This window comes from Tachypleus tridentatus, chromosome 6, assembly GCF_004210375.1.
Source record: "Tachypleus tridentatus isolate NWPU-2018 chromosome 6, ASM421037v1, whole genome shotgun sequence".
NCBI lineage: Eukaryota > Metazoa > Arthropoda > Merostomata > Xiphosura > Limulidae > Tachypleus > Tachypleus tridentatus.
In genome coordinates, this window is record NC_134830.1 from 151,549,078 (window position 1) to 151,563,658 (window position 14,581).

General features: G+C 35.8%; 1 protein-coding gene across 2 annotated transcripts in view; it reads right to left on the reverse strand.

The window, feature by feature from the left end:
- The window catches only part of LOC143254069 (neuralized-like protein 4), a 36,833-nt gene extending 22,410 nt beyond the window's left edge, over nucleotides 1-14,423 (reverse strand). The window contains exons 1-4 of one of the 2 annotated variants that reach the window (XM_076508815.1): nucleotides 13,913-14,423; nucleotides 3,877-4,020; nucleotides 2,878-3,017; nucleotides 205-417 (exon numbers count right to left, since the gene is read on the reverse strand). In XM_076508815.1, coding sequence (XP_076364930.1) covers nucleotides 205-225 — 21 coding nt within the window. In that variant the 5' untranslated portion in view covers nucleotides 226-417; nucleotides 2,878-3,017; nucleotides 3,877-4,020; nucleotides 13,913-14,423. The remainder of the gene's footprint in view (nucleotides 1-204; nucleotides 418-2,877; nucleotides 3,018-3,876; nucleotides 4,021-13,912) is intronic. The other variant, XM_076508816.1, reaches the window with a different exon arrangement.
- Nucleotides 14,424-14,581: the final 158 nt, after the last annotated feature.

The window sequence follows — 14,581 nt, forward strand, 5'->3', positions numbered from 1 at the left end:
TTATAACTAGACCAGTAGGAGTGGAAATAAGTGATTACATGAATTCTCTGATAGTCTAGCCTGGTAGGAAAAAAACCCACCAGAATCTGATAAAAGTATTGGAATCAAGTTGAACACATGCAAGTGAAAAAAAAACATTTTGTGAATGTTAAAAGTAAGAACAAACAGTTTCCTTGTTGAATTAAAAACTGTTTGTAAACTTACCATGAGACGCCTTAACGACATACTATAATTGTTCTTTATTACAGATCCGTTCTTCTTAACTTGTTTATCTGTGAGGATCCAGGTGTCACATCCCTTCAGTAAGTTGACGGAAGCTGGTAGGTAAAATGGAGAAGTCACAAGGGATGGTGCAAAACCGGTCAGTCCCACAGACAAATGTCCAGCCCATAGAAGGTTAACCTGGTCAACCTGTACCTGTAAACAGACATGATACGGTGGGGTTAAATGTTTGGAATGAGTGAGTTGAACACGCTAGTGGAGGTGAGAAACATAACAGTGATATGATTAAACCTGCACATATGAAGACAAATATTGATATCACAAGACTGTTATATTATATCCAAGACTGTTATATTATATAAAACCACAGACCTGAACAACCTGATGAAAACAGCTTTCGATGTTCTCAGTGGAAATGAATAAGTTGGGGGTTTTTTGATGAGAATAGGCTTCACAACCACATCCTAAGCCAATTATGCTTAGATTTATGGCTGGAGAGATATACATACAGCAAGAGAATTCAAAACTGAAGAACCAAAAGATGTAACAATAAAGGAATGGAAAAAAATCTATGTAACCATTGTGTCTGAACTATCATACCTTACATCACTATTAACGGTACTCGCTCATATGATTATAAAGAAACTAAGAAACTTATCAAACATCTAAGCACACCCTCTACATTCCTACACTCAGTTACACAACCCTATTCAAACATGTGGTCAGATATCGGTCAATTACTTCTTTTTTTATTTGTGAACCCGACAATGACCGAAGAAGGTTGAAACGTTGTCCACTCCTCTACATAAAATATTTTCTCTTCCCAACCCAACCATTTCTACATCTATATTTTTCTCTACAAGTGAGTTTTCTCGTCATCACTGATTAACAAAGAAAGGGACTGAAGAAACTGGAATCACAACAATCCTATATTCTTGTCAAGATGTCTGATGGAGCTTCAACGGGCTTTTGGAAGTAGAGAGTCTGTCAAAATGTTGGGTCTAAGACTAACTTCACTGTTCATTGCAGAAACTTGTTGTAATACATCTGTAGTTGTTGTCATGAATCTCAAAATAATCATTGATAAAGGATGTGGACAAAACAAAGTTATCAAAGATTCAACTACTCAGAAACACTAAATAAAAATGTCTCGAATGTCGTCAGGTATTCCAAGTTACACCCTGAACATTACATAACTGTGACATTCAGACTGGTACACCATCTTCCTCACTCAGTTAGCAGAACATGACAACACCAATTAAACACACGTAAATGAAACAGCTACAGAAGATTTGAAATTACACGAGTTAATGACAAACTAGTTTGTGTATTTTTATCATGGTTTTAACTCTAATTGTTATTATCTATCAAGTGTACAAAGTAGTTAAACAAACCTATTGGTATTAAGGTTGTCTCTGTTTTTTTTAACTAGTATTTCATTTTGAAATATGGGAACTTGGACAAATGTCCAAGCCACAGTGAAGGCCAAGATGATTATCGTTAGGACAGTTTTTAGTATCAGTGATAACGTACAGTTGTGTAACTGGGTATGCAGACAGTTTCTAACATCACTGATAACGTACAATTGTATAACTGGGTATGCAGACAGTTTATAACATCAGTGATAACGTACAGTTGTATAACTGGGTATGCAGACAGTTTCTAACATCAGTGATAACGTACAGTTGTGTAACTGGGTATGCAGACAGTTTCTAACATCACTGATAACGTACAGTTGTATAACTGGGTATGCAGACAGTTTATAACATCAGTGATAACGTACAGTTGTATAACTGGGTATGCAGACAGTTTCTAACATCAGTGATAACGTACAATTGTATAACTGGGTATATATGTACGCAGAGCAAAAAGGACTATCTTTTTATTATATGTTTGTGTTAACTACACAATGGGATATCTGTGCTGTATTCATCATGGGTATAAAAATCCAGTGTTTATAAATCTTTAGATTTATCACTGGGCTACTTGGGAAGGAACAAACGGATGGTTCACGTGACTAGTTAAACCCATATTTAACATTAATACTAGTGTAACGTGATTTGTCTGCTGTATTCTTTTTGGCCCACCCTGTATTTTATATACATAATAACGAATTTTATAAGCAACTGACCAAATCAGAATTTTATTTACTTTTACTTTAGTGTGTGTTTTTCTTATAGCAAAGCTACATCGGGCTGTCTGCTTAGTCCACAGATGGGAATCAAACCCCTAATTTTAGCATTGTTTAATCTGTAGACTTACCACTGTACCAACGGGAGACATTACTTTAGTACTTCTGCGAATAAAATATTTGCAATGTAGCTTTTGGTCTGTTGTTTAAGAACAATAAATTACACACATTACACCATTTAGAAATAATTCCAATATTACAATTAGTGGAAAAGCTATCATCTGTTAAATTTTGTAAAATGAAAAGGGCACTTAATACATATCTTTGTTTCAAATTTAGATACAAGCTTAAAAAACATGTTTTTGTTTCCTTTTTCTTCCACCAGGTGTTATATTTTTGATATTTCAAATTTTGTAGCAGAAAAGGCTTTTCTTATGATATTTGTTACAAAACTATGAACTTAACATAATTATTCTTTTATTACAACTTTTAATAAAACAATGCTATTAGTCGTTAACACATACCTCAAACACTTCACCAGGTTCTAATGGTGCAGTGCTAAACAATAAACCATGGTTGTATCCCCTAACTCGAGTTGCAGCCGTGTTGTTCTCTCGAAGTGTAATATTCTTCCCAATGCACGTGCTGAAGTACTTTGTCCTCTCTGTAATGTACAATTGAAATATTCACGTATGTTGAAATTACTGTTACCACTGCAAGAAGTCAGCACATGGAATATTTATTAATGTTTCTCTTAGATCTAGTATAATTTTATAAGGAGTTAATAAAACTTATGTCCCATCAAAAACACGTTAAAAATCAACTTGTTATAAAGTAAAGAAACTGTAATGTTATGACCAACATCAGTAAGCATTGCAATTTACAATTATCATGGAATTTTAAACCTAAATTTTATAATTCTCATCAATTATAAATGTTTGCAATAATTACTGAATACAAAAATTGTTTCTAAGTTTCATTTTAGTTTCCAATAAAAACTGGAGAAGTGTTGGTTTTGCATTTGTCTTTTCATCAACATTAACCATTTTTGTCATGAGTTTCACATTTTTTATTGATTTTGTACTGAAATCTTCAGGTGTATTTCAGGGAAGGAAAAGAATTTAAAAACACCATTGCTAAACATGTCCTGAAACATGATATTATTTGGTACAAAAACTTCCACGAACAGTAACGTTGTGTTAAAATCTGCTTTCATCAAACACATGCATGTGAGATGATAAGAACAGCTAAGAGAAAACAAAGAACCAACCACCACCCATCCACCCACAAACTATGGATTAAAGGCTTAGAGAAATGTGTATGATTATTAAAGGAAGGGATAAACAAAATTAAACATGTGGAGATTTTTTTTTCTATGCTATCAAAACATTAACCAGTAAAATGGTTCGTTCTGAATTAAACTGAAAGTTCTTCATAGAATTAATAACAATAACATAAGTTTTCAAAATAATATACAACACGATCCTAGAAAGATGAAATAAAAAAGGCAAAACACCAAGTACCATTTCCAAGTGGAGCAGGGACGCTGACTTGTGGACTCTCTGGTGTGAAAGGTGTGGAGCTGGAACCACTTGAAAACGTGTGGCTACTGTGCACGATCGTTACTTGAGCACATTGACCATACAGGTCAATAACAGCGTATACCTCTAAAGAAATTAATGCTTATTTGAGTCAGCAACATAAAGTCAAGATTTTAATCATAAAATTACTCAATTGTTTATTCAGATATACTAAACAAAACTTTCTTCCAATTCTATTCTACAAAATGAGCAGCATTGTAACTACATTACTGTTTAATGTTGCAATAATCTTTCAAGATCTTCAAGGACTCCAAATATTTTATAACCATCAGCTCCAACAGATGGCAGCATGCAAATATTCTCAGTAGGTTCAGTATTCAGCTAGTTTGTATTAACTTGTTACGGTTAGCTTAGGTGATTAAAAAGAAATGTCATTATATTCAGTGTTCATTTACTGAGTAAAAAATTAAAATATTTTAAATGTTAATGTGTTTTGGTTTCAAAATAATAATTTATTATTTAAATATTTTAAAATTAATTTTTATGAAGGGATCTGTTTGGACCCCTGAAGAGTAACTGTGGAAAGTTTTGACAGAAGACTAATGCAGGTTTAAAAATATTTAACTGACTTTGGTTGATAAAAAAATTAACATATTAATGCTACAAAAGATAGATAACATTTTGTTTCTCTGTACAGCACAAATCTACATGATGGGCTATTGGCAATTTGTTCATCAGGAGGGAATTTACCCACAGAGTTTAGCAATATAAGTCCATAAACTCATTGCTAACCCACCTGGGCACAATAAGATTCTCAGAATCAATTACAAATGACGTGGAATTCATTACGTTATTGAATTATCACCACTCCACCCAAAAGGAATTAAGTATATTACTGAATTATCACCACTACATCCAAATGGAATTAAGTATATTACTGAATTATCACCACTCCATCCAAATGGAATTAAGAATATTACTGAATTATCAACACTCCATCCAATTGGAATTAAGTATATTACTGAATTATCACCACTCCATCCAAAAGGAATTAAGTATATTACTGAATTATCAACACTCCATCCAAAAGGAATTAAGTATATTACTGAATTATCACCACTCCATCCAAAAGGAATTAAGTATATTACTAAATTATCAACACTCCATCCAAAAGGAATTAAGTATATTACTGAATTATCACCACTCCATCCAAAAGGAATTAAGTATATTACTGAATTATCAACACTCCATCTAAATATAATTAAGTATATTACTGAATTATCACCACTCCATCCAAATGGAATTAAGTATATTACTGAATTATCACCACTCCATCCAAATGGAATTAAGCATATTACTGAATTATCACCACTCCATCCAAATGGAATTAAGAATATTACTGAATTATCAACACTCCATCCAATTGGAATTAAGTATATTACTGAATTATCACCACTCCATCCAAAAGGAATTAAGTATATTACTGAATTATCACCACTCCATCCAAAAGGAATTAAGTATATTACTAAATTATCAACACTCCATCCAAAAGGAATTAAGTATATTACTGAATTATCACCACTCCATCCAAAAGGAATTAAGTATATTACTGAATTATCAACACTCCATCTAAATATAATTAAGTATATTACTGAATTATCACCACTCCATCCAAATGGAATTAAGTATATTACTGAATTATCACCACTCCATCCAAATGGAATTAAGCATATTACTGAATTATCACCACTCCATCCAAAAGGAATTAAGTATATTACTGAATTATCACCACTCCATCCAAACAGAATTAAGTATATTACTGAATTACTGATAATTCAGTGTTTTTTTACAAAGTTTTCTGTATAGTAACTACTAGCTAATTAATCAGGAAAACAGCAACTATCCATCCAGACAACAATGTAAATACAACTCTTAAGAATAAGAGTACGATGGTCAAGAACTGGTTATTCACAAATTTCCTTAAAATAACTAATCATATTCTGTCCTGAAATTGGATACAGCATGTGACTTGTTGACAATAAAACATCCTGAACGTGGATGCAGCATGTGACCTGTTGACAATAAAACATCCTGAACGTGGATGCAGCATGTGACCTGTTGACAATAAAACATCCTGAACATAGATGCAGCATGTGACTTGTTGACAATAAAACATCCTGAACGTGGATGCAGCATGTGACTTGTTGACAATAAAACATCCTGAACGTGGATGCAGCATGTGACCTGTTGACAATAAAACATCCAGAACATAGATACAGCATGTGACTTGTTGACAATAAAACATCCTGAAGTTGGATGCAGCATGTGACTTGTTGACAATAAAACATCCTGAACGTGGATGCAGCATGTGACTAGTTGACAATAAAACATCCTGAACGTGGATGCAGCATGTGACTTGTTGACAATAAAACGCCCTGAACGAGGATACAGCATGTGACTTGTTGACAATAAAACGCCCTGAATGAGGATACAGCATGTGACTTGTTGACAATAAAACATCCTGAACATGGATGCAGCATGTGACTTGTTGACAATAAAACATCCTGAACGAGGATGCAGCATGTGACTTGTTGACAATAAAACATCCTGAACGTGGATGCAGCATGTGACTTGTTGACAATAAAACATCCTGAACGAGGATACAGCATGTGACTTGTTGACAATAAAACATCCTGAACGAGGATGCAGCATGTGACTTGTTGACAATAAAACAATCTGAACGTGGATGCAGCATGTGACTTGTTGACAATAAAACATCCTGAACGAGGATACAGCATGTGACTTGTTGACAATAAAACATCCTGAAGTTGGATGCAGAATGTGACTTGTTGACAATAAAACATCCTGAAGTTGGATGCAGAATGTGACTTGTTGACAATAAAACATCCTGAACGAGGATACAGCATGTGACTTGTTGACAATAAAACATCCTGAAGTTGGATGCAGCATGTGACTTGTTGACAATAAAACATCCTGAAGTTGGATGCAGCATGTGACTTGTTGACAATAAAACATCCTGAAGTTGGATGCAGCATGTGACTTGTTGACAATAAAACATCCTGAACATGGATGCAGCATGTGACTTGTTGACAATAAAACATCCTGAACGAGGATGCAGCATGTGACTTGTTGACAATAAAACATCCTGAACGTGGATGCAGCATGTGACTTGTTGACAATAAAACGCTCCTGAACGAGGATACAGCATGTGACTTGTTGACAATAAAACGTCCTGAATGAGGATACAGCATGTGACTTGTTGACAATAAAACATCCTGAACATGGATGCAGCATGTGACTTGTTGACAATAAAACATCCTGAACGAGGATGCAGCATGTGACTTGTTGACAATAAAACATCCTGAACGTGGATGCAGCATGTGACTTGTTGACAATAAAACATCCTGAACGAGGATACAGCATGTGACTTGTTGACAATAAAACATCCTGAACGAGGATGCAGCATGTGACTTGTTGACAATAAAACATCCTGAACGTGGATGCAGCATGTGACTTGTTGACAATAAAACATCCTGAACGAGGATACAGCATGTGACTTGTTGACAATAAAACATCCTGAAGTTGGATGCAGAATGTGACTTGTTGACAATAAAACATCCTGAAGTTGGATGCAGAATGTGACTTGTTGACAATAAAACATCCTGAACGAGGATACAGCATGTGACTTGTTGACAATAAAACATCCTGAAGTTGGATGCAGCATGTGACTTGTTGACAATAAAACATCCTGAAGTTGGATGCAGCATGTGACTTGTTGACAATAAAACATCCTGAAGTTGGATGCAGCATGTGACTTGTTGACAATAAAACATCCTGAAGTTGGATGCAGCATGTGACTTGTTGACAATAAAACATCCTGAACGAGGATGCAGCATGTGACTTGTTGACAATAAAACATCCTGAACGTGGATACAGCATGTACACTTGTTGACAATAAAACATCCTGAACGAGGATACAGCATGTGACTTGTTGACAATAAAACATCCTGAAGTTGGATGCAGAATGTGACTTGTTGACAATAAAACATCCTGAAGTTGGATACAGCATGTGACTTGTTGACAATAAAACATCCTGAACTTGGATACAGCATGTGACTTGTTGACAATAAAACATCCTGAAGTTGGATGCAGCATGTGACTTGTTGACACAATAAAACATCCTGAACGTGGATGCAGCATGTGACTTGTTGACAATAAAACATCCTGAACGTGGATACAGCATGTGACTTGTTGACAATAAAACATCCTGAACGAGGATGCAGCATGTGACTTGTTGACAATAAAACATCCTGAACGTTGGATGCAGCATGTGACTTTTGACAATAAAACATCCTGAACGTGGATACAGCATGTGACTTGTTGACAATAAAACATCCTGAACGTGGATGCAGCATGTGACTTGTTGACAATAAAACATCCTGAACGTGGATGCAGCATGTGACTTGTTGACAAAAAAACATCCTGAACGTGGATGCAGCGTGACTTGTTGACAATAAAACATCCTGAAGTTGGATGCAGCATGTGACTTGTTGACAATAAAACATCCTGAAGTTGGATGCAGCATGTGACTTGTTGACAATAAAACATCCTAAACCTGGATTCATCAAACTACTTGTTGACAATAAAAGATCCTTAACTTGGATACAACAGGCTATAGTGAGAAAACAACTGTCACAGACAGATTCATATAATGATTTTGAGAAGCACAGCTATATCCAATAGTTGCAAAATGACTGATTACCTAGTGGAACATCTCGACAGGCTACTCCTTGGTCCTTGTTCACGTAGTAGTGAAGAGTTCCATCAAGATGTCTCATCATTCCTATCCGGGTTCCCATCTTTAGAGAGTCCAAATCACACTTGTACCTATCTCGGATTGTTTTTCCATCTTGCATCACGGCAGACCCACTGAGATGCAAAATAAATGTCAAGTAGGAAGTAGAGATTGTCACTTAGAAAAACAATTAACCCTGACATGATTATAAGATATTTACTAAGTATGGAAGTTTGTGAAACATTGGTGCAGTATTTTTTCTAGATGGTAATGTTTTCTATATTACTACAATTTTAAAAAACAGATATTAAAACACATAAAGAGAGGTACATTAAAACTAAGAATTCTCTACAAAAGGGAAGAAACGACTAAATGATAACATGCTCACAAAGGAAGAGAGACTAAGTGATAACATGCTCACAAAGGAAGAAAGACTAAGTGATAACATACGCTCACAAAGGAAGAAAGACTAAGTGATAACATGCTCTCACAAAGGAAGAAAGACTAAGTGATAACATGCTCAAAGGAGGAAAAAAGACTAAGTGATGATGCTCCACAGAGGAAGAAAAGACTAAGTGATGCCTCCACATGCTCACAAAGGAAGAAAGACCAAGTGATAACATGCTCACAAAGGAAGAAAGACTAAGTGATAACATGCCACAAAGGAAGAAAGACTAAGTGATAACATGCCCACAAAGGAAGAAAGACTAAGTGATAAATATACCAACAAAAGGAAGAGAAAGACTAAGTGAGGATAACATAACAACAAAGGAAGAAAGACTAAGTGATAACATGCTCACAAAGGAAGAAAGACTAAGTGATAACATGCTCACTAAAGGAAGAAAGATCTAAGTGATAACATGCTCACAAAGGAAGAAAAAGACTAAGTGATAACATGCTCACAAAGGAAGAAAGACTAAAGTGATAACATGCTCACAAAGGAAGAAAGACTAAGTGATAACATGCTCACAAAGGAAGAAAGATCAAGTGATAACATGCCCCTACAAAGGAAGGAAAAAGACTAAATGATAACATGCTCATAAAGGAAGAAAAGACTAAGTGATAACATGCTCACAAAGGAAGAGAAAGACCAAGTGATAACATGCTCACAAAGGAAGAAAAGACTAAGTGATAACATGCTCACTAAAGGAAGATCTCAAGAAAACATGTCACAAGGAAGAAAGACTAAGTGATAACATGCTCACAAAGGGGAAGAAAGACTAAGTGATAACATGCTCACAAAGGAGGAAAGACTAAGTGATAAATATGCTCACAAAGGAAGAAAGACTAAGTGATAACATGCTCAACAAAGGAGTGAAGAAAGACTAAGTGATAACATACGCCCTCAAAGCTGGAAGAAAGACTAAGTGATAACATGCTCACAAAGGAAGAAAGACTAAGTGATAACATGCTCACAAAGGAGGAAAGACTAAGTGATAACATGCTCACAAAGGAAGAAAGACTAAGTGATAACATGCTCACGAAAGAAGAAAGATCTAAGTGATAATTATACAAAGCCCATGAAGCAAAAAAGAGACCAAGTGATAAACATGCCTCTGCCAAAGGAAGAGAAAGACTAAGTGATAACATGCTCACAAAGGAGGAAGAAAGATCTATGTGATAACATGCTCACAAAGGAGGAAAGACTAAGTGGGATAACATGCTCACAAAGGAAGAAAAGACTAAGAGATAAACATGCTCACAAAGGAAGAAAGACTAAATGATAACATGCTCACAAAGGAAGAAAAGACTAAATGATAACATGCTCACAAAGGAAGAAAGATTAAGTGATAACATGCTCACAAAGGAAGACAGACCAAGTGATAACATGCTCATAAAGGAAGAAAGACTAAGTGATAACATGCTCACAAAGGAAGAAAGACTAAGTGATAAAATGCTCACAAAGGAAGAAAGACTAAGGATAACATGCTCACAAAGGAAGAAAGACTAAGTGATAACATGCTCACAAAGGAAGAAAGACTAAATGATAACATAGTTGATACATACCTTTCATGCAAGTTCTCCAATGTTTCAATTACTATGAAGATTGTTAAACATGAGAACACCTGATTTTGTTTAATATACATATTGCAATAGCATAAAATATACTATCTACTTATTAACTCCATTTATTGACATTAAAATAACATGTGGCCACTTCAGTTTCCTTCACAAGATTCCATAATCCGCTTGAATAACAATGGCTAAAATCACAGTAATCATGTTGTTAAACTGTTACTTACCACCCACTCATAACAACAAACATGTTTTTTTAACGCTCTTCAAACAGTAGTAAGACTGTTGGCTCATGCCACGAAACTACAAGCCATCAGGATTCTGTTTATTATCAGTAACAAACCTCCATGATTAATGTGTGATGCCCAATCTTTAAAACCACTGCTTCTTCCATAAATATTAAATTTGAATCTTCATCCTGTAAAGACTAGATATGATGATGATTTTACACCCAATTAAAGTACAAGATTTAAATTGAAATTACTTTCATTATGGTTGTTTTTAGCTATTTGTTTTGATTTCATTTGAGTGTGACAAGATGTGAAACAGAACCAGGCCAACTATGTTACATGTAAAGCTTCTTGTCAAGTACAGAGTAACACAAAGCAAGTGTAGGTCACGCTATACACAGACAACTTCCTGTTAAATGCACAGTAACACAAAGCAGGGGTAGGTCAAGTTATACACAGACAGCTTCCTGTTAAATACACATTAACATAGAGCAGGGATTAGTCAAGTTATACACAGACAGCTTCCTGTTAAATACACATTAACATAGAGCAGGGATTAGTCAAGTTATACACAGACAGCTTCCTGTTAAATACACAGTAACACAGAGAAGGGGAAGGTCAAGCTATACACAGACAGCTTCCTGTTAAATACACAGTAACACAGAGCAGAGGCAGGTCAAGTTATACACAGGCAGCTTCCTGTTAAATACACATTAACATAGAGCAGGGGTTAGTCAAGTTATACACAGCTTCCTGTTAAATACACAGTAACACAAAGCAGGGGTAGGTCAAGTTATACACAGACAGCTTCCTGTTAAATACACAGTAACACAAAGCAGGGGTAGGTCAAGTTATACACAGACAGCCCTGTTAAATACACAGTAACACAGAACAGGGTAGGTCAAGTATATACACAGACAGCTTCCTGTTAAATACACAGTAACATAGAGCAGGAGTAGGTCAAGTTATACAGACAGCTTCCTGTTAAATACACAGTAACACAGAGAAGGGGTTAGTCAAGTTATACACAGACAGCTTCCTGTTGAATACACATTAACATAGAGCAGGGGTTATTCAAGTTATACACAGCTCCTGTTAAATACACAGTAACACAAAAGCAGGGTCAAGTTATACACAGACATTAAAACACAGTAACACAGAGGAGGGTTAGTCAAGATAATGCAGACAGCTTCCTGTTAAATACATTGACAGAGCAGGGTAGGTCAAGTTATACACAGACAGCTTCCTGTTAAAACACAGTAACATAGAGCAGGAGTAGGTAAGAGTACATTACAGACAGCTTCCTGTTAAATACACAGTAACACAAAGCAGGGGTAGGTCAAGTTATACACAGACAGCTTCCTGTTAAATACACAGTAACATAGAGTAGGTCAAGTTATACACAGACAGCTCCTGTTAAATACACATTGACATAGAGCAGGGTTAGTCAAGTTATACACAGACAGCTTCCTGTTAAATACACAGTAACACAAAGCAGGGTAGGTCAAGTTATACACAGACAGCTTCCTGTTAAATACACAGTAACACAGAACAGGGGTAGGTCAAGTTATACACAGACAGCTTCCTGTTAAATACACACAGTAACACAGAGCAGGAGTAGGTCAAGTTATACACAGACAGCTTCCTGTTAAATACACAGTACAGAGGAGGGGTTAGTCAAGTTATACACAGCTTCCTGTTAAATACACAGTAACGAGAGCAGGGGTTAGTCAAGTTATACACAGACAGCTTCCTGTTAAACACACAGTAACACAGAGCAGGGTAGGTCAAGTTATAGACAGCAGCTAAATACACAAGTAAGAGCAGGGGTAGGTCAAGTTATACACAGACAGCTTCCTGTTAAATACACAGTAACATAGAGCAGGAGTAGGTCAAGATACACAGACAGCTTCCTGTTAAATACACAGTAACACAAAGCAGGGGTAGGTCAAGTTATACACAGACAGCTTCCTGTTAAATACACATTAACATAGAGCAGGGGTTAATCAAGTTATACACAGACAGCTTCCTGTTAAATACACATTAACACAGAGCAGGTGCAGGTCAAGTTATACACCAGATTTTAGCCAAGCCAAGTTATACATAGGTTCTTAATTACATTGTAACCTGGGTCAGAGGGTGACGTTAGACACATGATAAAATACTTTTCTATGTATTTACCAAACTCATGATTATTATTATTATTATTAGTTTGGATTAAAAACAGCACCACCTACAAACACTGGCATTCACTTACAGTTATTAACCAGTTCATCTTTTGTTTGTTTTCAAACATAGAAGCGAACTAACCATGCCACTATACAAATTAGCCAGTGCTCCTACAAAACACACCTCACCATAGAACATATTTCAACAGTCACAAATCATTCAATTAAAAATAAAAAACACAACATAAATAAATTATGTATATATGCTTATGTTTATATGTTTTTCTTTTCAGCTCTGGACATCGGACAGGTAGAATATTTAGCTTCGTCCTGGGAAAGTGGGTTTTCTCGGGCAATCCCGCCCCCACCCAACAAATTCTGAGGCACTTGGATTCATAGATCCCAACCACCTGTGGCCCTGATCATGGACGCTCCACAGACTATTGCAGGGTTGGTCTACAGCTTGCTTCTACTCTGACTGCAGACTCTGGACTTGTCTACTTCTTTTCCCCACCTTGTCACTCTAGCTGCTCACTCAACTTTTTTCATACTGCCTCACCTCACTTCATTGCCTCAAAATATATGAAAACCCCCACGTACAGATAAATAATCTTCCATGAGATGGGATGAAAAGGAACTACAATGTTACTGAACACCCCTGTTGGGAAGAGAATTCCTTGGACTTCTCTCTCTCTAAACTAAACCCCTGCCAAAGTTTTGTTTTGTTTCATGCTCTGTACATTACTCATGTCAAAGGAAAACAGAATTTTATTTAAAGCTAAACTTACCTTAACATCCATGTGTCATGTTTTATGTCTGTCATGGTGCTTGGAAACTGCAGGGCAGATGGAGGTATAGTAGTAACACCTAAAATTTAAATATGTTAAAGCTGGAAGGGATAAGTAACAGTATAAGTTGAACATAATCCACATGTCACCAATGAATAAAGGAAGACCTGAGAAAAATATACTTAAAACTAGAGAGTGCTCATACCTCCGCCCGATGGCATCAATCGTATTCAGGCTCTCAAAAAGTATGAAGAACTTATCCCTATGCCAATTATTATTAATGAATAATATTCTACACATGTCCACCATGTTTTATCAAATTCTAATTATTTTTTAAAAACAGTGTGAAAGAAATCAGTCCCCGTGTTAAGAAATGGGGACTTTTTTCTCTGCAATCTTGACCATCCAAAACTAAGGTGGGTCATAATCCAAAAGTATACCAACTTTCATCCAAATACATTTATCTGTGTTTGAGAAATCTTGCTGACGAACACCTACACATAGCAGAGGTAACTAGTACAGCTATGTTTTGGTTCTACAACCACGTAGTGCTGTAGAGCTTGTTAGCCTTATAATATAAAAATGTCTTATTTGAGAAAATAATTTTTTTTTATATACATCTTTGTCTGGAAAATGTTCATAAGACCTTCTGCAATTTGTTTCTCTCTC